We start from the raw sequence: 24,382 nt of genomic DNA, 5'->3' as shown, positions 1-24,382 counted from the left end.
AACGAATCGGTACCTCTGCCTCTTTCAGACAATCTGCAATCCAAGACTCTCGAGTGAAGACTGTAGGAAGCATTTGGGACACACACGGCCAGACACTCACACACACACACACATACATATGCTGTTACACACACACAGGAGGTAAAGCACTTCCACTTTTGAGGAACGGAGAGGGCTGAGGTCGCTCTGAGGGCCCCTCCCTGGGAGTTTGGGAAAACATTCCAGGAAAGTAAAGCCGCCCCGGGAATTAGCAACTCTAAAAGCTCCCAAAAAACTGGACTCTACTCCGCTGACTGTGCACTACTTCAAAGTATATCCCCTCTTTTAGTCCAGCTGGAGAGCTGAGAGGACGCTAGCACAACGGTAACAAGGATTCAAGTACAGGAAGGGAACCATTGGAAAATAGAGGACAGAGTCACAGAGTGGATACGTCCACTTAATACGGCGGCGATGAAGCCAGTCATTGTTCTGCTTGTGTCTATGGCTTGGGCTTCCACCGGAGCCCAGTACTACCAAGGGCTGATAGACTATCTGGAGAACAGGCTGCTGGCCATAGAGGTAAGACAACAATCTGTGCTTTCTGGTAGAAAAAGAATTGATCCAACCCCGTTTCCATGTGGGAGGACATATAGGCTGTTTCATTATAGATTAGAAACCACTTGAGCACACATCCTCTTGGGGATCATTACCCCAGAGTTAGAAAGGCGAAAGAGTAAAAACTTGGCGCACAAATATATTTCAGGAGGATCCGGCTCCCAGCCCAGACCTCCCTGCCCGCCAGGCTTCTTTTTCCGTCCATATGTGAATTTAATGTCTCCACTATACTGCAATCCAATTAATGCAATCTCTGAATGGCTCTTCAAATATACTGGAGCCCTGTGGGGGAAATCACAGTGGTGCACACTGCAGTCCCTGTGATCCTGGGTCTTCCCATGCTACAATGGGGCTCTGGACCACATCACACATCTCCAGCCCCGTCCAGGGCGCTCTTTAAGCATCTACAAAGGGAGACGTTTTCTTTTTTGTTCAGCCTGACAACTGCTCCGCCACATCATGACAGATAAATCATTAAGATATTGATGCTGCAAATGTTGACACGATGCGTAAATCCACTCCCACTCCTTGGATAAATAGAGCAGAAAATAATTAATTGTCCTTTGTTTGTTTACCCCTTGTTGTGACATCCGACTTGGCGAATAAAACAGAACATATAATAGAGTGTGTGTATTGTGTGTGGGTGTGTGCACCAACATATATAATATCTTTTGGCACAGCAAGGTATAAAGCTGTTATGAAAAAGGATGAGGTTAAATAAACGTGTATAGGGATTTTTCCATATCTCAGAGCAGCGAGTTAACAATGCCTTCTCCTGGATATATCATCAACATTAATATTTGTCTCATGGGCTTGCTCTAGGCTCTGTGGTGCCGGATGGAGCAGGCCTACTTGAAAGGCTTTGTGTTGTTGTTTTTTGAGATGTAATGAATAAATCTATTTACAGATGAATAAATCTATTTACTACATATCTCGCTTCTTAACCCCCTGGTGGCTCGCCAGGCTGTACCCAATATGCTCGAACCTCACTCGCTCTCTTTCGACTGACTGACTGACTTGGTAGGAAGATGACAATTCAATATAAAGTTGTATCGAGCTTTCAATCCCATTCGACCCCCACCATGTCTCGCAGCGGACGACAGAATGAAAACGAAAATGAGACAGAGCGTGAGAGGAATAATTTTTCACCGAATCACCCGCTTGTCAATGTCGCTCAATTCTTTAACATGTCCACACACACACACACACACACACACACACACACGCACACACACACACACACACACACACACACACACACACACACACACACACACACACACAGACACAAACACACACAAAGCCCTCTCCTCTGAGAAGGCACTGGGTTTGATTCCCAATATCCACAGCCTACCTGTGCATGCATTCCCCTACCCTGCTCGTTAAATTGATGTCACAGTGGATGACACAATCACATGACTAAATAGCACAAAAGGTTTCTTCTCAGCTTCACTTGTTGGTCGCTTTGGATCAAAGTGTTAACATGTGTAAAAGTGTTAATTACGAAATTTGTTTAAGAGATGTCCAATTTTCATTTTATCAACGTCAAAAATAAACACACATTTCGCTGTCACGTTTCCCACCAACTTTACCTGCCCCGGCAGGACCGCATGGTGCTGTGGCACGAGCAGTCCCACCGCTACCACACGGAGATGCTGAACTTCAAGAAACTGACGGCCGAGATGGTGGACGCCGTTGGGAAGGAGCACCGCTACCTATGGCAGGACCTGGGCGCCGCCGGCGACCGCGTAGAGCGCGCCGAGCGGGAGCTGGACTACCTAGAGAGGGCGACCTCCCCGCGCGCCTGCGTGGACCCGGCAGATAAGGTGCACGAGCAGGGGGTTTGGCGCGCGGGAACGAGCAGGAGGACCCGGGAGCAGGTGGAGGAGGAGGAAGGGGAGTGGGAGGAGGTGCGCTCCGAAGTGTCTGGTGAGAAACGGAGGGATCGAGCGATACAGGAACTGGGCTTTTGGCCCCCCAGAGTGGCTGCCTTTGATCGGTGTATTCGGAGCGTTGGTTGAGTGTTTGCTGAGTCAAGGGGCGATAAGATGCCTATATCTTTTTTTAGCTTCTGGGCCCACATTGAGCAAACTGCCACCCCCGTTTACATTGATGGTACTCGAAGAACAAATAATGTTCCTGAAAATGAGAAAGTGTTTTTTGCAGCTTTCCAGTCAAAGAAACCTTTGACTGGTTTATTTTCCAATTTACTTCTGGTCAGATACCATCTGTTTAGTCATAAACGATAAGGCTTTGCACCTACTGGTTGTTTTTGCATACCTTATTTTGTCGTAAATGCTCCAAAAATCAATCAATCTATGCCAATACAGAGGTATTCCTCTGTATTGATGGAGGGTTAATGGAGGCAGAGTCTCCATTAATCACTTTCATAACATTGTCTCATGAATCATTTCCACTTGCTCTCCTCATGTTTTTTGCTAACTCCCACTCCAAGACATAGAATAAAAGCTACAATAGTCAGCAACATTCAATTAGACCGTCTAGGCAGACAGGATGACTCCTGCTGAGTCCTGACGGGCTTCACTCTGTTGTGAGTGTGTGTGTGTGTGTGCGTCCGTGTGTGTGCGTCCGTGTGTGTGTACGCACATGTATGTGTGCGTGTACGTGTGCGTGTGTGTGAGGTATTTGTAATGTGTTGCTCCTGCAGGACAGGAAACACTGCCTTAGCTACTGAGTTACCCAGCATTTCATGGTGTTGAGGGTGGGGTGGGGTGTGTGTGTGTGTGTGTGTGTGTGTGTGTGTGTGTGTGTGTGTGTGTGTGGGGGGGGGGGGGGGGGGGGGGGGGGGGGCGGTGCTACACTTACAGTAAGCCATTGTTAGTTCTCTGAGCCGACCGCCAGTCAACCTGACCGCATTGCATCAAGAAGCCCCTCTCTCGGTGTGGACGAGTCGGGGTGTGAGCTGCTATTCAGGGCTCACACGTATAAAGTCCTTCCTTTGTTCTCCCTTTGGTTTCGCCCTCCTGACTCCTATGAGTCCGCCGTGCGTAGAGCTGCTGATGTAACTACACAGCAGCAGACGGTGATGTGTTCTGCATGCTAACCTGCAGCAGTGCTGGGAGAGGAGTGGGCCGGGGCCCACTGCACCACACTGAAGCCTTTGCAAGGAAGATTTCAGGGAAAGTGTCAGGGAAATACACGTGTACTTCATTTCAGATTCAGATTATCTATCTGGGCAGTGTAATTCTAAAGCGGAGGATATGCTTATCTCCTCGAAGCATTAACTTGCAGCGTGCGCGGCGCAAATCAATGTTCTCTCCCGGCGTCTTGTTGACAGGAATGCATCTTCGGTAATCAAATTCCCCCCCTCCCATTATCAGCAGAATAACATCACATTTCATGCTTTTATCGGCTCCTCCCCACAGACTGCGTTGACATCATCTCCAGCATCCGCTCGGTCAAGATCCTGAAGCGGGTGGGCGGGGCGAAGGGCGTGTGGCTGAGGGACCCCCGGACCTCCAAGGTCTACGTGTTCAACGGCACCGCGGGGGACACTCTGCGCCGCTTCGACTCCCTGGCGGACCTCTCCAAATCCCCCGGGCTCGACCGTAACAGTAGCAGCGGCGGCGCCGTCGACGTCAGACTGCCCTCGGCGTGGAGCGGGGCCGGCGCCGCCGTCTACGACGACTACCTCTACTACGTCCAGCGGCAGGGCTCGGACCGCCGCGAGCTCCAGGTGGTCAAGTACGACCTGCTGAAGGGCGTGGCCGTCGCCACCGCCCTGTTCCCCGTGGCGGACCCCGCCTCCGTCTACACCCTCAACCCGGAGACGGCGGCTGATCTGGCAGCGGACGAGCACGCCGTCTGGCTGCTGTTCGCTGCTTGCGAGGACGAGCCAAACGTGCACCTGGCCAAGATGGACCCGGACACGCTGGACACGGAGCAGATGTGGGACACGGGCTGCCCCCGGGCGAACGCCGAGGCCGCCTTCGTGGCGTGCGGGACGGTGTACGTGGTGTACAACACGCGGCCCGCCAGCCGGTCCCGCGTGCAGTGCGTGTTCGACGTGAACGGCGTGGTGGTCGGCGAGGAGGCGCCGCTGCTTTACTTCCCCCGGAGGTTCGGGGCGCACGCTAGCCTGAGGTACAACGCCGACGAGAGGCAGCTGTACGCCTGGGACGACGGGTACCAGATCCTGTACCGGCTCAACCTCAAGAGGAAGCTACTGGGTGGAATAGGGCGGGGCTAGTGCGTCGGACTGGGGCCACGCTTGTTGTTTTTGTAAATCACGCGATCTAAATTGGAAAATGATTATGGTTTGTAGCGGATGAGTCCCAGTTCAGATCGATGTTCTAGCTGCAAATTCACACTGATACGCCTTTTCTGTAGCGGAATAGGATTGTGACGTAGGTTTCTTAATAAATGAATACATTGTTTACCAGTATTAGTGCTGCTATACACTGGTCAACTGGAAATTGACTGCAATGTGTGTCTTAATCCGCGCCCCCATTACCATGGAAACGGCAACGGACACCGACACCAACAGCTAGTCGATTCTTAACGCCATTTGCTAGCACTGATTGCTTTGTCTTCCGCTCCGTCTTGCCTTGTTGATTATTAATTATTAACCATTGATTATTCTCTCAGCATATCATCACACAAGTGAGGGAGTTTGTATTTAGGTTTAGACACTTTATTAGCATCTTCGTAAAAGATAGAGATACAGTCCTATGGAGATGAATTTTTTTTTTCAAACATCAGATTGTTAAGACTGATACATGAATATATTCAAGATTTATTTTATTTGATGTAATAACATATTATCATGAGTCATCATAACGATCTGGGATGTCTAAGGAAAACTGAAAAATATACTTTTTTCTGAACTATAGGGTCAAATCTTTTGGTTTCAATCAAAAGGACATTTACTTAAACATGTGTAGTACAAGTACAAATTGTTCAATATAAAATTGGAAAGTCATTACTTTCCATAATGGTTGGAAGGATTACAAGACCTTAAGGAACACTACAGATCTTAGCCAAAGCTTGTAGGTCTTAAAACAGTCCATAAACTAAGGCGAATTGAATTAACAGGTATATATTCTACTATGGAAACACAGCACATGTTCAGAGAAACATATGACCATCATAAATTACATCTTAGAAAAGAAACAGCTTCTTTTTTTTAACCACTTGCTTCCAATATTACACTAAAATATTCTGTGTATAAAATATATTACCAATGCAATTATTTCTGAGAAAGTCCACCAATAGTCCACAATGAAGTGTGAGACAAACATTTCAAACAATCACATTTTCAGAAAGGGGTGTGGAGGGGGGGATTGAGGAATTGTGCCAAGCAAAAACAATAATATGTTGACGGACCTTCTAGGCATAACAAGCACCAATTAGGCCACATGTTCCTCCAGAAGCAGTGTTCTCTGTACTCGTGAGTACCACTGCACTCACTGAAGAAACAGGTAAAACTACCTCCCGTCTTTTGTAGGTCTGCTTACTGAATCAGACCATTGTTGGCTCCCATGTTGGTGTAGCTAAACAAGTGGATGAGATTTACGATACGGCTCGCTATGCTTCGGTTACTATGAGATGCTGAATTACTATTCCTGATTTTTCTGTTGAGAAAGTCTTTAACCCTTTCATTGCCTTTCGATAACTCAACACTAAATATGTTTCTGCAGGGAGTCTGAATGCCCCATGCATACATACATACATACATACATACATACATACATATTGAATTAGTTTCTCCCTGTTTTTTGGCAATTGGTTTCTAACAAGTGCCTTTTTAAACTCTTCTAGGCAAAAACTCCAAGCCTGAGTTCATTGAAATGTGTGCAATCCTACTACAACAACAACAACAACAACAACAACAACAACAAAAAAGTCCAGATGTTAACAACAAATATAACAAATATATATAGATATATAGATAGATATGTATTTGTATTTAACCACAAATACAAGTGTAATTGAACTTGATAAACAAAGTCTTACTAGTCTAAAGATTTTGTGCTAAAATAACATAACATGTCCTTAAATTGAGCAACGTTTATCCTAGATATTAAAACTTACAGCAAATATTAGACCATATGGTAGCTTGTGATCTCTCAATGGCAAATATATATAGGTTGAATCTTCACACCCGGATACATTATTCAGTTCAAAACAAGATAAAAGACTTGTGGGTTCTCAGCATGGCTACAAACACTAAAAATAGTTAATGTTTTCTAGGTCTTCTCTTTTCTATTTGTGAATTTCTGTCACAAGCATAAAATGTACAGTCATAAACACACACACACACACACACACACACCCCCCCCCCCCCCCCCCCCACACACACACACACACACACACATACATACATACACAGAAGCACACACACACACACATACACACACATCATATAAACGATACACACCGTTAATCTGTACATAGAAATGATAAGCAATTGACAAAGAAGTGCAGTGTGTTTGATTCCCCCGTCCCCCCACAACAACACCATGTTGTCTTCTATGAGGACCTTCATAAAAAACATGACAACACCACCAGGAGGTAAGGGTGTGTAGCGTTCTTCCCTGTGGAGCGAAGCCCTGGGGGGTCGGGAATGACTCCCTTGGAAATATGCTGTACACATACATAATCATCTTGACAATGATGAAACGGTGGCTGTGTTTTTTAATGATTTTGTATGTGACTTTTTTTGCAGCATATTTGGGTCGCATATTTAAACATAAGTGTAGCACGTTTGTGCGTTGGTGCTCTGCCATTCGTTTGTTGGTCTTGTTTTGTATGTGCTATGGTAGGTTTAGCTACGTCTACGCTATGCTACAGGTAAATTATGCTACTTTTTGAACGAGCGAAGGGTATGTAAGAAAAGTAAAGTCATTTCAAATTGTTGTAGTTAAACACCAGTTAATTTAAGGTGCATAAAACCCCCCCTTAGTTACTTTCTTACTAACTTATTAATAATTATTGTTATTATATGTTAAGCTGTTGTGTGAGCCAAGCCTGGCAGAGTTGCTTACTTTACTAAAGAAACTGGAAAGGAATTATGCTAAACAGTTGTTTTATATATTTTTTGTCTATATTTCCTCCCTCGGTTTGTTTGAAAACCATTTGTTTGTGTACTTTTTAGTTTCAGTTGATTTATAATTTGCCTGGGCCACATTAATAAGAGGAGAATTGAAATGTGCTATTAGAGTACTGAGAAATATCCACAAGCAAGAAAACTGTTTTTTAAACAAAATGTTCTCAAGGCCTCCTTGAAAGTACCTCTCTCTTCTAAGCTGGCCAACAGCCATTCCCCCCCTTGGCTCCCCTAAGACGGCTCAAGGGTATCCTCCATCGAAATAACGTCTTCACCCATATTAATGTTCAACGTGCAGCGTGGACAAGGGAGCACACTGGGATGCTATTCCCATTCTTCCCTCCGCATGGAGGTGGTAACGCACACGATCTACGGACAACGTCTGGACGACTGGAAGTCTGAAAACTCCCCTCCGGAGAGGACAGACGAAGAGGGAGACTGTCCAAACACCACATCAACACCACAAAGAGTTACATCAGCTCGGCTTTCTCCGGTGTCGTCTGCCCCCCTGAAAGCGGCGTGTCCATGTTCCAGCAACGAACCCAATGACAAGACGGCAGATCCCCCCTCCTAGAACATCAGTCAGTGGAAAGACCAGGGGGACCGCGGGCGAGTAGGGGGAGGGTTGGGTAGGGTGTGGGTGTGAGGGGGGTGGTGGTGGTCTTTTCTCTCCAGGTAGAGGGGGAAGTGGGATCAGCAGGAGGGAGCCACCGTGATCTGGCTCTGGGTGTGGGTCCCAGGTGGTGGTGGGGGTTCAGGGACTGGCGGGGGGTCTGGGTGAAGGGCAGGAGCCCTGGCTGTCAAAGCTCGCCGTCCTCGCCTTCCACTGAGAGACACACAGACACGCACACCACACGAGCACGCGCACACATATGCATGGAAGCACGCACGCACACACACATTCACATGCAACCAAACACGCACAGTCACAAAAAAAAACGTTTTTAATAATTTTTGACCATATTTTAGACATTAATGTTCAAAGTGACTTTATATGGTACAGAACATGCAAACTCTGTCCATTTGTTTTCTTTCAAGCCCTTTTGTCCTCAAGCGTCACGGTACAACGCACCTCTTTCTCCGACTTTTTGGACTCCAGCAGGTGGTGCCAGTGAGCAATGGGCTTGCGCGGATACGCCAGCATCTCGTTCCAGTGGTCCCGGCCCAGCCCCTCAGCGCTGCATCCAGCACGCATCACACCGATGATCTCATTATGACCTACCCTGTGGGGACAAACATACACACAGACACACACACAGACACACACACGTCCACACAAACACATAATCACACACACACACACACACACACGCACGCACGCACGCACGCACGCACGCACGCACGCACGCACGGACAAATTAACAAACACACACCCACATCCATTGATTGTTGTTAATAATTGTAGCATGCCTTTTTTTCTGCTGTTTTCAAAGGAGGTCTGATGCTCAAGTGTCGCCCAACAAGCCTGCCAGATGTAAGATGATGCTGCGGCCGAGCATCACCCTGCACAATGGCACCGCCTCATTTCAATGGTAAAAAGGCCATCAAAGCAAGACTGAGAACAAAATCACACGCTGTACACGCTCTTTGAGAGCACACTCTATTACAATTATCTGAAGTGTAAATGAAACCAACACTGTCTTTTCTCGCTAGATTAGTCCACAAACCAAAGGTGTGTGTTTGTTGCCGTCGCGCGTTACGTAAACCAGTACACCGGTCATCAACGCGAAATAAAAAATCGGTTCAGTCCCCGTCACCATTAGACGCAACGTTAAACAGGCAAACTAGTCGGTATAGACTCATCTATTGAAGCTCACCTTCCACTCTCTCTCCCACCAGTAGAAAGAAGAATGAAAAAAGCAGTCGATCACTCTTTTTTGACCTTCCTGACGTTCTCATTCTGTCAGCTAACGGTCTCGTCAAATCCTGTTTTCTGCTTCTCCTCCTCAGAAGGAAGCGAAGGAGTGTGCTGTGATGGCAGCCCCGGTGTTTAGCCGACTCCACGTGACTGTCCTCAGATGTTTCATCCCAAGAACCCCCTCTTTTAAATCATATTGAACCGCTTTCTTTACTCACGGCTCCTCATGGTTTCTGAGCCGTCAGCCTCTACAATAAAGCTGTTCGAGGCTCAGGGACCCCGCTGGAGTGTAGCTGTTGCTTGTTTGTTTCCCCGTCGTACTCACAAGTCGTAATCCATGACGGAGATGTGCAGGCAGACGTGGTCCATGCTGTCGGGGGGGATGTCGAAGATGATGGCCTCGTTGTAGGTGGGGTTCAGAGTGTTCTTCTTGATGGTCGTCTTCTTCTTCTTCAGGCGCTTGCCATCGCAGATCAGCGACACCTTGACGTAAGGATCTGGAGCGGCAGAGAGAAACAGGGCCAGGTCCAGCCCATTGAATTTGTATAGCCCTTAGGGTCATTTTTACGAGGATAATTTACTTCGAAAACCTTGATATATAGTATATTGTTCCCTGAAATGAATCACCAAAGGAGGATAATTGGACTTTGAGCATCTGGAAGTCTTCAAACATAAGGCTATTACCAACAGCATTACTAAGAATTATGATGCAGCAATGGTCGCACAACCTGCTTTTAATTCAACATCCGAGGTACTTAGGCCACAAAACAACACTTTACGGCCTGGCATCATCCATCCCTTGCACAGACAACAGATGATGACTCAACACTTCCCAGTAAATACAAAGATAGGGCAGGGGAGAGACAGTCGACTTAAATGGTCTAATGGAGGGAAGGTTCCTGGGCAATCTTGGTTCGTTTCTTTACCTCCCCATCCTGTTGCAGTGTTCCTCTGTTATCCATTATGTCATGGCTCAGATGTATGCTGCCCAAAATCTATGTACTCAACAAATAGAAGAGTGCTTTCTCTGCAGCGTAATGTGCTTAGCGGCACAATTTGATATGGTGGTGCTTTTTGACAGGCGCGTGGGAATTGTGGCGATGCATTGAAAATTGGACAAAAAATTGGGATGACTGGAGAGAGGGGTGTCAAAAACGTGTTCCTCTCTTAAAACAATGGGCTAAAAGCATCCACTAATAACGGTGTTCCTAGCGGCGAGCAAACACATAAACAGCAGCCTTTAACGGCAGGTTTTATTGCGACAAAAGATGTGAAATGCAATGTGAAACGAGACTCTATTAGAATAAACATCAGGCCTGCAGCTATTTGCTGATGTCTTAATATTACAAGCGTTGAATAATAATAAGTCTGGAAAATAAACATGGCTCAGCAGTGGGGGGGGGGGGGGGGGGGGGGGGGGGGGGGGGGGATGTATGTGTGTGTGGGGCTTCATTGTTTGCCTGTTTTACTTGACATCTTGGAAATTGAATATTCATGCGGCTACAGTATTCCCCTGTGCAGACTTTTTTCACAATCAATGAGAATCACCACAAACCTATAGACACACAGACACTCCCACACATACACACTCACACACACCGAGTCTCCAGATAGGCTGTCCCCCGGCCTTACCTGAGTAGCCGGTGATGTCCATGGCCTTGAGGTTCCTGCACTTGATGACTGTGAGGGTGAGACGCCCCGCAGTGGGCAGGTAGCACAGGGAGAACATGATCTCACCTAGGTCCACATTCTCCTGTTGGGAGGAGAGGCAAACACACAGACATACAGACACACACACACACACACACACACACACAAAGATACAGACACACAGACATACAGACACACACACACACACACACATATAGACACACAGGCACACACACACACACAGACACACACACACACAGATACAGACACACAGACATACAGACACATGCAGACATACAGGCACACACATGCAGACATACAGGCACACACACGCAGACATACAGACACACACACGCAGACATACAGACACACACACGCAGACATACAGACACACAAGCAGACATGTAGACACACACACGCAGACATACAGACACACACACATACAGACACACAGACACACACACACATACAGACACACAGACACACACATACAGACACACATACATAAATCAAAGTAGTCCGTTTAATATCAGGATTGGATTTCCTTTCGGCACAGTTCGGTTATCAGATCATTAACAGTCAGAGCGAGGGAGCCCCTAGGAGACTGAAGAGCGCTGTGCTTCAAAGCCATTCTGGTTGTGTGTGCGTTTGTTGCAGGGAACGACTGAGCTGGAGGTGAAGCGTCCTCTTCCATTTTAACCATTTTCGGCCCACGAATCACGGTCAGGACATGAATTATTCATGTCACTTTGGGAATGTTGGTAACTTGTAAATAGTTGATAAAGGCCAGACTTGTATTTTAAAGCGTTCCTGTGGTATTTCTAGACATTATAGTTTCTGCTCGTCATGGTGTGAATGATTTCATGCTGTGTTAACACGAAGGCCTTCAAAGAGAAACAGTAGGCATTAATTCAGATGTGCTCGTGTATAATTCCATGTGCCCTTAATCCACCATGCATAGTAAAAGGGAATGCAGCCCAGATATGTTTCCCATCTCTTCAGTTTCCTAAGATGTGAATACCACTTGCTACAACTATTTACGTTCGGAACAGAAAAGTTGCATAACTAACTTTGAAAGTGTTTACATAAACAACACTCTCGCATAAATTCCAAGGGTCCTATTCTATGGCTAATAACATTTTTGATTAGATCAATTAGGAAAATAACAACTTATTATCAGGGGCCTCTTCGGGATGGGAAACAAATTAAAAAAATATTTTAATAAACAAAAACATAACAGGTAAAATAATTACATTACAGCTGCGGTTGAGCGATGAGTGGTACCCAACACTGCCTCCGAGATTAGCCACATTATCTTATAATTGTTGTTGATTGAAAGAAAATAATCTTCCAATCCACCTGTCAAGCACAAATCAGCCGTGGGGTTTATTAGACGCCCATTGGAAGCAGACATTTTCCCTGGGTACACGCATGAGCTGTCCACTACAAGGCGTCACACAGGGCCAATCATTTCCAGCAGAATGAGACCGCTGTTATCAGTCCCCAGAGAGCCCTCAGCCTCATCCCATAAACAGTATTAAGGGTGCCAGGCCTCTAATCACTTGCAATGAGCTTGGTGGGAAGCCCTCCTATTGGTTCACATCCTAACACTTCCAGGGGCCTCCTGGAAGTCTTAACATCCTATATGACACACCAAGCATAGGGTTTAGCCTCAGCCATGCAGAGAGTGCGGATTTAGCGTTTGGATGGATGTGAAACCCAGATGGATTTAATGAAAATCTGAGGGTGCAGAAATCCACCAAAACGCCCTCCCGGAATATATTCATGAAAAAAACTGAAGACATCCTCAGCTGAGCTGAATAGCAATGACCCAAAACATTTCAGTTCTTTGATTGTCACAAAAACCTGTGTTTCACACATTAAAGAAAAACACACCCGTTTCCTTTGTTTCTCAGCAGCTTCCATGTGTAATGGAGCAATTCATCTGTATGATCAAGCATTATAAATGATCAGGGGAGCATTGAATGGATAATCCCTTTCTCAAACACACCACTGATTTGCAACTAAAGGGGATTTCCGTTGACGGAAAGTCCCTGAAACACTGTCATAGGATCACATTCAAAACGCGTCACCTCCACGCTGGTGTCCATGGTTTTTGTTATCTTATCGACGAAACACCCTTTCTTGATCTACAGACGCAGGACGTTCTCAGCTCCCCCTCCTGTTCTCTATTAGCGGTAGCTTGGTCCTAGCCACCTACCGCTCATTAGTGCACGTGGAGGTCAGTAAGTTAATCTTTTGAATTCAGCCCAATGCCTCATATTATGCAGCTCCCCGTTAAGGCTGAGTGATTTGGGGAAATATTGCAATTGCGATTATTTTGACCAATATTGCGATTGCGATTTAGTTTGCGAAGTTCCTAATGTTCTGTATTACTCACTTAACAAGCAATAAATCATTCTATAGTATGACCAACACACCATTGGAAGCAGTCAACATGTAAACTGCTCCTAACCCTTTAGGCCAGGCCTATGTGTTGAGATGAATTGATGCATGAATTGATATTATAACATCTGATGAAATGAATGTGAATTGTACTTATGAGAGTAACAGTAAAATTGTTAAATCGCGTTCTATTACATCGCAATGTCGGTTTGAATTGGATTAATCGTTCAGCCCTACTCCCCGTTCCTACCCGCTGTTGGACGCATGACGTCCGTACTTTGGGGAGGCTCCTCTATGTTTGTTTTGCCTGGGGCTCTGGCTGTGAGGAGCACTAGGGGGTTCTGACAGGAAATCATTCTGCCATCTGGGTGCCAAGGCCCCCTCGCCAAAATTCTTTCAGCTTCCTGAGCAATAACCCTTGAGACTATTGATCAGCCCACAAAATACTGCTGAAGTTCAACAACTGGTGAGGAGGGGGAGGTGGAGATGTGCTAGGGGTGATGATATTAAAGTGAAGTGCTGTGTGAAGAGAAGAGAGTGAGGTGAGGGGTGTGGAGACAGGTTTCTACCAGCTTGGCCCAAGGGCAGCACCGCCAGCAAAGAGATTAATGATAATGGTGGCTTAAGTGTGCTGTTAGTTGGAGGTTTTCATTTAGGATGGTTGTCTTTCCTTTTAGGTACAGCCATACATCAGTGCTGTGGGGGGAAATTATGATGATCTATAAAACAAAGGATTACGCGTCAATGTTGTACTAATGTAATCTATTCCTATTAAATCAGATGGATCAGCGGAGGATCACGTCTGCTCCGTTTGAATACGCAAGAAACCCAGACGCATCCATTTCTTTCTTGTGAAATCATTTCAGACTTATGTGTATTACGTTTCCATGTCTTCTCACAAAACATGGCCTGTAACCTGACTAATCTCATAAAATCGAAACGCAAAAAGGCAATCAGCCCATCCCCCCATGCTATGTAATCAATCATACACGTGCAGCCCTGGCGTGTGAACCAATAAGGGAGTGACAGGAAACGATGATCCTTACAGTGGTGCAGTATTCGATGTCCCTCCACATCGCTGTCTCCCGGGACAAGTCAGACGTCTCCAACAGGTTGTCCAACACCACCTCTCCGATCATGTCGTGGCGGGAGAAGCGGTCAAAGTCAAAGACGCTCATGTGGAGCTTCCTGACGGCTAGCTCGTCGTAGGGCACGGGGAACTGGAAGCTCTCGTTGAACGTGGGGTCGAGCGTCTTGCGGTGGACGCGCGTCTGGAACTTCTTGCGGTCGGGCAGCAGGTACACCTTGACGTAAGGGTCGGAGCTGCCGCACAGGTCCTTGGCGGGCAGGTCCAGCGCGCGCAGGATGTTCACCAGCAGCGCCTCGTTCTCGTAGTCGTACTTGAGGGAGAAGTGGATGCGGCCGCAGTTGATGCCCGTGTACTTGTCGGACTCCTCCGCCTCCAGGGTCTTCTGCTTGTACAGCTCCGGCTTGATGCGGCCGATGCTGGTGGGCTTCTCGTCCAGGTCCGGCATGTAGTCGTTGCCCAGGTCCAGGCTGCCCACCTGCATCTGTCTGGGCAGGTGCCTCTTGAAGGAGTTGTGCCTGGAAGGGGGCCGATAGAGAGAAATTGGGAAAGGAAAATGGTGTCAAAATGATTTGCTTTTTGGTCCCCGGAGAGATGTAGGATAAGGGCGGTTTGCAGCAGCACCCGAGCGGTTCTGCTGTTTAAGCATCGGACACGCTCAATCCGGGTCTCATCATTTAGTCCGCGGCCCGTCTCGGCCCACGGAAGACCGGGCCAGCACCCGGCGACTGTAATGTTGACCCTGGTGAAAGCTTCCCTGAGTTATGGTCACCATGTGTGCTGCTATGAGATCACTTGATGCGCACTAATAGCTTTTTATTGGCCAGATGGCTTTGGTGCGATTGTACTGATAACTTTCCGTCACAGGCGATTTGAGGAAATACGCTGTTTCCGTTTTAGCCCTTGTTAGTGTTTGTCAGCTTTATCGCTCCTTTCTCTGTGTTTGTGAAACGTATTATAATTGTAATATTTCACTTTGTCTTATTTTTGTGTGTTTTGTGTGTGTGTGTGTGTGTGCGTGTGTTCGTGTATATGTGTGTGTGTGTGTGTGCATTTTTGTGATGGAAATAGATGGGCAGAGAGAATAAGACAACAAGAGACATAGGGAAGGAGAGAGAGATAGAGAAAGAGAAGGCAAGAGCGAGGGAGCCTGCTTCCCTTCACAATGTAATCACACTGTGTAGATTTTCTGGGTAAAGACAGATTAGCTCCATCTCGTTTTTTTCTGTGTGTCTGCTGGTGTGAGTGTGCATGTGTGGTGTGTGTGTGTGTGTGTGTGTGTATACGATGTGTGAACACATAAGAGATTGATTGACATTGCCAGACCTTTAGTGCCGCGACGGCAACATGTAATTATTTCCCATGGCTGTGTCTATATGAACACTAAAATGACTCGCCTTGTATTATTTCAGATTCCTATGGCAATGCTGTGCTCTCTCCACTCTCATTTCAACTATTCAACAATTATGTCGCTATAACTTTTATACGTTCCTAGCGGCTCCAATTTAGACGCTGGCCTGGGTTGCCTCCAACCTCACTTGTAAGTGGCTTTGGATAATAGAAAGGCGTAATCATCTTGATGACTACATGTTTACGGGGGGCCTGGTGGTGGTGGTGGTGGGGGTGGGGGTCTACCTGGTGGAGGAGGCGGGCTCAGTGGCCTGCCGCGTCATGCGCTGCGTGCGCCGCAGGAAGTGCTCGCGCATGGACAGCTGCACGTCGGTGGGGATGTCCGGCGACGTGTGGCTGATCTTCACCGCCGCCTCCAGGAAACCCATGGACCCCAAGGGGTGGTCCTTCACCTTCTCCGTTGCCATGGTGACGGCGGCCGGTGACGACGGCGGGGGGTAGCGGCAGCAGATGCTGCTGCTGGGGGCCGGGCGTCGGCGACGGCGACAGAGACACTGACCGGAAGGGGCGGGGCTGCGCGGGGGGGCCGGCCGGGCTGGAGAGCAGCGTCTTGCTTCGCCACGGCACCAGGCACAGCTTCCAGGAGGCGAGGGCGAGCAGGCCCAGCAGGGCAAGGCCACACACCACCAGCACGGCTCGCAGGAGCCCGAAGGCTGGGTCTGGTGGAGGAGGGGCGGCGCAGAGCGATCGGGAGGTAGGGAGATAGGGAGACGGATAGGGAGAGAGAGGGAGAGAGAGGGAGAGAGAGAGGGGGAGAGAGAGAGAGGGAGAGAGAGAGAGAGAGGGAGAGAGAGAGAGAGAGAGGGAGAGAGAGAGAGAGGGAGGGAGAGAGAGAGAGAGAGAGGGAGAGAGAGAGAGAGGGAGAGAGAGAGGGAGAGAGAGAGAGAGGGAGAGAGAGAGAGAGAGAGGGAGAGAGAGAGGGAGAGAGAGGGAGAGAGAGGTAGAGAGAGAGAGATAGCGAGGGAGACAGGGAGAGAGAGGGCGAGAGAAAGAGAGAGCCGCAGGGACGAGATAACAGGGGGAGAAGGCAATATGGACAAACAGATGGTGATTACGAGGGTTGGGAGAAAGAGAGAGGGAGAGAGAGAGAGAGAGAGAGAGAGAGAGAGAGAGAGAGACAGAAACAGAGGATATAGAACAAGGTTAGAGTGCAAAACATGATATTATTTTGTCTTGGGCGTATGGTTGGGGCGTTATACAAGGGCTCTGTAGTACCTAGAGGAGCTGTGTAGTGCCGGGAGTTTTGTCTGAGATGTCATGAATATTAAAGTATTAAACTATTAAACCTCCATTAGGCAGGGGAGAGAGGTGGCAATGTCTGTGTCTGGTTATGAATGTAAATAGAGTAGAGTAGAGTCCTTTTGTATCACACATGCACACACATCCACATGCACACACGCACACATATTGACACTAACACAAGCGCTCAGATACACACATGCCCCACAAACACATGCTAACACACACACACACAAAACAGATTTTTGGTATAATTTCATTAGCAGTGTGCGATTCGGTGTAATAATAATTTCAGTTCAGCCAAGACATGATAAAAAGACACGTTATAACCATATTCTTCATAGAAAATGGATATTCTTGGGAATCAAGCCATGGTGGGGAAAAGGAGAGCTCTGAAGGGAGATATTCAATATCAATGTGGGGAGGAGGGAGGCGGTTGTGTATGGGTAGCCGTAGCCGTAGCTTCAGAACCCCCCTCTAGAGATATCAAATGTCCGCGTGGAAAACAGCTTGGGTATGCGAGGGGGAAATGAATTAATTTTTTTGGGATGTTATGAATGCGCTGTCCAAGGGACGGCAACGGTGCCAAGGCAGAGCTGGAGACTGCTGAGCACAGAGGTGGCATTCAAAGAGGAACCCAAGAAAAAAAGAATACATTCAGCGTGATGTTCCTGTGGGTAAACAGCGTCGCCCCTCCCCCCTCCACAGCCCCTGGTACCGGCAGTCCTTTTGCATGCTTTACAAAGGCTTTGAAATGTTTCTGCTGCAGTGTTTTCCCTCTACTCCACATCCCACGTCGATTACACAGATTTATCAACAATACGGTTAGCCCAGGAGCGTCTGGGGGGGTTTGGGGTGGGGGGCTTTGGGGGGCTGACTCTGATATGCGCCAGCAGCGGTGGTAGTGAACTGATAGTGGTAGGATCTGCGCTAACAGGCACTTTCAATTTGTTCCTGTAATATATGCAGCTGGCTTCAGCTCCTGAGGAGCAGAGGTAAATACAAGCATATCTCTGGCTGGTGCAACCTGTGAGTATATTTCAGTCCACGGAGGATGCTTTTCGTTTTCCAAGCCACCCATGTCCAGGCATGGAGATAAATTAAATGATTCCCACGGAAAAGCACGCCTGTTGCCAGCTTGCATTTCAAAGCAGGGGTTGATTTGTGCGTTGCTTAGTCGAGACCGTCATTGAAACAAAATCAAAGAGGTTTTTTTTCTTTACTGACGAAAAGACACACCATGAGCACCGGTCAAAAGGAATGTCTACCCAGGGGAATTTACCAGCTTATCCGGTAGGTAGACTGTGGAGCTTCTCTGGGTTTTATTGCTGCAGAGGGGCGGATTTGAGTCTTTGGCTCTGCTTCTGTGTGTCATCTGAGATTTCACACAGTCCCCCCGGGCACGTCTGCTGTGTCGCCGGCCTCCTCCCAGTCGCCACGGCGATTTGAAGCAAAGCCACGGCGCACGCTAAAATCCGACAACAACGGACGGCTGTTCCGCTCTCTTTTGGTACTATCAAAGTGTTGACTGGTCACAAAGTGGAAGCGAAGTATGCTTAATGCAGACGTGACATTAAACTTGAGCAATCTCAGTCATTCCCCCGTGTCGGAGAGAACAGTGGGAGTGGGAAGGGAACACAATCACACACCCACACACACATCCACAAACCCACAATAACACACACACACACACACACACACACACACATACACACACACACACACACACAAGGACAATCTCTCTCTCGCCCACACACTCTCTCACACAAACTCACACACACACACACACACGCACACACAAACACACACACAGACACAATCTCTCACACTCACACTCTCACACCAGGAGAAACTAATATAACATTTATATTATGGAAGGGCTACTAAACAGTTCGGTGATGTGTGAACAGAGTAGGAGGCGTGGCCCTGTTAAGCCTTTCATTCAACTCCTAAACACCACTTTGCAGAAACCAGCTAACTCTATTTCCCATGTTATGTAACCCTAATGATCTGTCAACCAAAACAAATAAAACACCAAGAATATGAAGCCCCAGACCTGCTCAGACCGGTGGTCATGGGAAGAGACAACAAGACACTACAGTCTAGTCCATGTCATGGACTAATACTACACTTATTCCTTATTCGCAGCTCATAAAAGCAACTCCTGCAGGCAGATGCTCTAAGATTTGACTATTGGTCGGTCACCGATTAAGGGGAAACAGGGTTGTAAGACACAAACATCCACCACCTGGCTACCATACATACATACAAAACGTAAGATTAATGTAAAATTAATATTCCGATAGTTTCCGACAATCAGTTTCCGACTGATTGTCGGAAACTATCGGAAATGTAAAATTAATATACAGTGGAGGATTTATTTTTAATATATATATAGTTTTTTTAATTGTTACATACATTTCAGTATAATTTATATTTAATTTCTTAAAGTAATTACTTAATTTGTATCCCTATTATGATGGCGCATGTGTCTATGTATGTTGTTAAAAAGAAAAACGACAATAAACATATTGTGAATAAAACAACAACACCACCTGGCTTGGCTATTAGCAATATCACACGGGCAGCATCCTGATTTTAAGAGATTGTTGATGCACACTGACACACACTAACAAACACACGTACAAAGACACACCAAAACAAGTCGACACACACACACATACACATACACACACACCCTCTGCCTAATGAAGCATCGGTGTGGAAGGAGAGCTGAATTTGAGAGGAGAGGAGGAGGACAACCACAATGAAAAGGACATTGACAGAGACAGTGGTGCTCTCTCTCTCTCTCTCTCTCTCTCTCTCTCTCTCTCTCTCTCTCTTTCTCTCTCTCTCTCTCTCTTTCTCTCTCTCTCTCTCCCTCTCCATAGACAGACATGCATAATGAAGTGCAGCAGTATGAACCTATTATTCCGCCCAGGCTCCAACCCCACAGACAGCGTGAGACCGGACTGACCTTAGGTTTGCAGACAGCAGTAATGATCACACTCCCACCAGATAGCAAGGATTTGCTCTCTCTTATCTATCTACCTATCAATGTATCTATGTATCTCGTGCCGGATACAGTCAATCGGGGGGGAGGGGTTCCTCTTGTGGAGCTTTGATGTAGGGGGAAAAGCGCTTACCTGGGCAATACCAGTGGCACTGCCTCAATCCCCCAAATAAAAGTCCTTCAGGTGGGGTTTGGTGGAGAACAAATAGGTCGTAAGTCGATAAACGACAGGTGTGTGTCTAGAGAAAAGGCAATCCGAAGGCCCCCGATATTGCTTTCGTTGGCAGGAAATCACAGCAGCCACACTGGCATTTTTGAGGAGGCCATAGCTAGTTTCACAGCTGATTCAATTGACCACTATTCTGTATTGTTTTCAACAAAACCTCAGAATTACCAGAAACACCTCTGCGCATAGAAGCATTTCAAACTTCTCTCACAGCCATGTGGGTTTGACTTCAGTGAAGGTAGGAAGAGGTACAATGATCGTACAGTCATTTTCAAAAGTAAGTCTACAGTGTTGAATTGCAAATGTTATCAAAGTGTTTAGAACGTCAGAGAGCAAAGTGTAGCCCGGGTGTTCCCCTTCTGGGGCATTTTGAAACCCTGGTTTCTAGAGTAACCTGATCATCATGCAAAACATGGGAACTGTCCGCTTTGTGTTTCGAGAGGGTTCAACCCCATGGAAGTAGTCGGCATTTACACTGGACTCACTATTTATATTGATCAGTGTCAGTATCAGTTCGATTGACCTTTTTTTGATAGTTTCCGACTGATTGTCATGTGTATCTCCAGTCTCAGCCTCATTTCCCTGGAGAGCATCCATCTCTAGCGATGATTGACTGATGGTCCTTCTGGAATATGTTGTACGTCCTGGCACTTAATGTATGCACTTATTGTATGTTGTACTTCCTGGAACTTAATGTACGCACTTATTGTATCTTGAACGTCCTTGCACTTAAAAATATTTCCAAGCATTGGGTAACATCTTATCCTAGTAATCTTTGTTGTATACAGGGAATGGGTTAACCTTACAATTGTTACTGCTTGGCAATTGGTTCTTTGAACATCCTTGTTCTACCGAGAGCAAAAAAACTCTTCTTCTGACAAATGTACTTATTGTAAGTCGCTTTGGGAAAAAGCGTCTGCTAAATGCCCTGAATGTAAATGTAAAGGCCCTTCCTCTCTGGCAAGTGGAGGGATGATATGGACGTAGAGAGGAGATGGAGGGGTTAGGCAGGGACTCCGCTCTTATACAGCAACTTAGATTCTGCACAAAAAGGTCCTATATATCCACAGCCCCTGCACCCTGTAACACTGATGAATGACAACCTATCCCTGCACTCAACTGCACTGTGTGATGCTCATCACTTTGATTTTATTTCTTTATCCCATTGTCGTACTTCTGTGTTTTGAAGGATTCACTTTTGGAAGTGAAGTGGAAGAAAAAAAGTCTTTAACAAAATGTTAAACACAACATGAGGTACAAAAAAGGAAAAGACAAATATGAATTCTGAAGTGACATGGTGACATTTTGGAAATAGCTTCAATTTGCCCGTATCGAACGGAAAAGGGTCCCCAACTGCATTTTTTTTCGCAAAGAAGCTGAAATTTGTTCTGGAAAACCCCACGCGACACGCGAGGGATAATGACATTTCCTGAAATGGGGAAACGGCATACGTAGCACTGCACACTATCAAATAGACTTCACACTTCATTGCACCCCTCTTGTTTTGTCAATGTTTTTTCTTCACCCCATTTTTTGTCTTATACACACTTGCCCCCGCAAGCAAAAGCAGAATATCAAGAGAGAAGAGAGATGCTCTGATCTAGATGTGGGTTCCTCTGCCATTTTGGGAATCGCAGTATCCTGTAATTCCTCTTTGAGCGCCACCTTGAAATCCCCCATAATCCTCTGAATCACCAAATCCCAAACCTCCACCGCTTGCCTGCAGGAGATGTTTAGACAGAAGCAAAAAAAATAGACTAAATGTTTTACCCCCAACACATTTCCCTTTTAATCCGACAAAAGCATTTTATTGTGCATGATATGTTGGGCTTAGCCCTCCTCATGTATCCCCTGGTTATGACTCATGAGTGATTCACCGTGCTTCGCTTCTAAATGTGACTGAGTAAATGTTTGGTAATAAGAGAGGTGCTGTATTGCAGTATTTTATGTGCCTGGAGTATGAAGCCCCTTAGAGATGTCTGCCTCTGTTGGTGCCAGCGGTGGATGACCTTTCAAGAATGCATGCTGAAAGGTCATTGGCTGTTTTAAGCATTTGAAAAAGAAAAAACTGCACGAAAAAAGTGTATGGAAAAACATTACACACCCCACTTACAAGAAGTTTTCATCACATTTGTCTTCCATTACCTAATTACCATAGGATATGGGGATGTTAGGGTTTCATTTAAAAGTAATAACTGGAAGTTAGGATAGACTATTTTCCTATTTTTGTATGCTTCAGCTTTACATTTAAATTACAGAATTAAGTCCTATGGGATGGTGATTTATAAAAGAGGAAATTATTCGCAATGAGAATCAACCCATGAGGAATGTTTGATAACTTAGGAGAAAGATAGCTGGCATGAATTTCTACGACTCCATGTTGTGCATTTGAGTTACGATGACACATCACAGGGTGCTCTCCTTCCTCCCGGATTTTGGCTTTGATGAGGCGATGCTCCATGCCATATGGAACAGTGATGGATGGAGCATGAACATCCACATGCGTACACTCATCATGCAACATTTCCCGTCTTGTCTACCCAACAGCTGTAAAACCATTAATGAATTGACTTAGATGCACAATTTGAATTCTTTATCTAAATGACAGCCTCATTTAAACGCTGGTTCCTTACATTCCACACAGCAATCAATGTATACACACACACTTTAAAGAGATATAAATATATACCACTGTAGATATACACAGAATATAAAGATTTAGGATTCTCGTTCCCGGGTGCACAAGTGCTGATGTTGTGTTTATCTGATATTCTCACAGCCACCCCCGATAAACACTTGAGTCTGCTAATTGACCCCACTTGTTTTCATGCAACGTCTCAGCACCCGCATTGTGAGGGCTAATCCGAGGGCCACCCCAAAGACTTTTATTTTGTCGCACACAGAAGTGTGAAGTCTTTCTTCTCTGCAACACTCCACATTAATTACAACATCTGTTCATCCACATGAAGAACCAGCATCTCTTTCTATCCAACGATACAGTATATGATTCCAACTGGATCAAACCAGTGTTATGTCTTCTCTCCATTATCGGAGATTTGGATAAAACGGATTCCCATAAAGTCTTGTACCAATTTATCGGCCATAGCTTATGGAGCATATGAATGAGTGCCTATCTGACCACCTTATTGCCATTTATGTTGAAAATGTATGGGAAGAAATACTCTAGATAGACTTGAAAACTATACTAGGCATAAGCAATCGTCATGAAAACATGCATTAACCCATTGACCTCCATGTTCATCTCCATTTCAATGGCTGAAAAACATCTCTGGCTGGCTCTGATTGGATGCTTCTTCGCTCATCCGCAAATCAGATATCAGGCTTTCCCACATGAGTTAATGACTAATAATGTCAATATAATATCTCTAGATAATATCAATGAATGTCAGGGAAATGAAGCAGGATGACAGATGGACGTAATACAGTGATGCACCAATGGTCCAACAGGGGATCTCCACTAACACTTTGCCCATTGGAGATCATTCAGATTCACTTTGCATTTCAACATTTAATATTTTATCACCTGCGCATCCTGTTGGTGATCGAGTGTGGCTTAGCCAGGACGTGGACCCTACAGATGAGGTGTGAAGTGGTGCGATACCAGGATGGATGGAGGGGCCATACACATTATTATTTAAAAGCTCGGAGCGGACAGCGTAAACAAATACTGGAAAGCATTTGTGGAGGAAAACAGAACAGCGTCATCGTTTGGCACGCACCGCTGAGTGTATGACGAGGGATTTTTTCTTTCAAACACATACAGCATATTATCCAAGTCTAATGAAGAAGGTTTGATTTGTCAAACGAAG

The 24,382-nt window shown here is 46.2% G+C and overlaps 2 protein-coding genes across 2 annotated transcripts in view; one reads left to right on the top strand and one right to left on the bottom strand.

Moving 5' to 3' along the window:
* Positions 1-450: 450 nt before the first annotated feature.
* On the top strand, positions 451-4,804 carry olfml3a (olfactomedin-like 3a; the record flags this gene model as incomplete). Its single annotated transcript, XM_079742350.1, has 3 exons — positions 451-558; positions 2,199-2,523; positions 3,981-4,804. The coding sequence occupies 3 exons, from the start codon at positions 451-453 to the stop codon at positions 4,802-4,804; spliced, it is 1,257 nt and encodes a 418-aa protein (XP_079598476.1).
* Positions 4,805-8,417: 3,613 nt separating this feature from the next.
* The window catches only part of syt6a (synaptotagmin VIa), a gene marked incomplete at both ends in the record, with an annotated part of 32,661 nt that continues 16,696 nt past the window's right edge, over positions 8,418-24,382 (bottom strand). The window contains 7 exon segments of the mRNA XM_079741515.1: positions 8,418-8,489; positions 8,736-8,886; positions 9,847-10,018; positions 11,154-11,274; positions 14,624-15,182; positions 16,300-16,509; positions 16,511-16,733. Of these exon segments, the coding sequence (XP_079597641.1) occupies positions 8,418-8,489; positions 8,736-8,886; positions 9,847-10,018; positions 11,154-11,274; positions 14,624-15,182; positions 16,300-16,509; positions 16,511-16,733 (1,508 nt within the window).

The sequence above is a fragment of the Pollachius pollachius genome (assembly GCF_949987615.1).
Source record: "Pollachius pollachius genome assembly, chromosome: 8".
NCBI lineage: Eukaryota > Metazoa > Chordata > Actinopteri > Gadiformes > Gadidae > Pollachius > Pollachius pollachius.
This window is presented reverse-complemented; position numbering and strand designations above follow the sequence as displayed.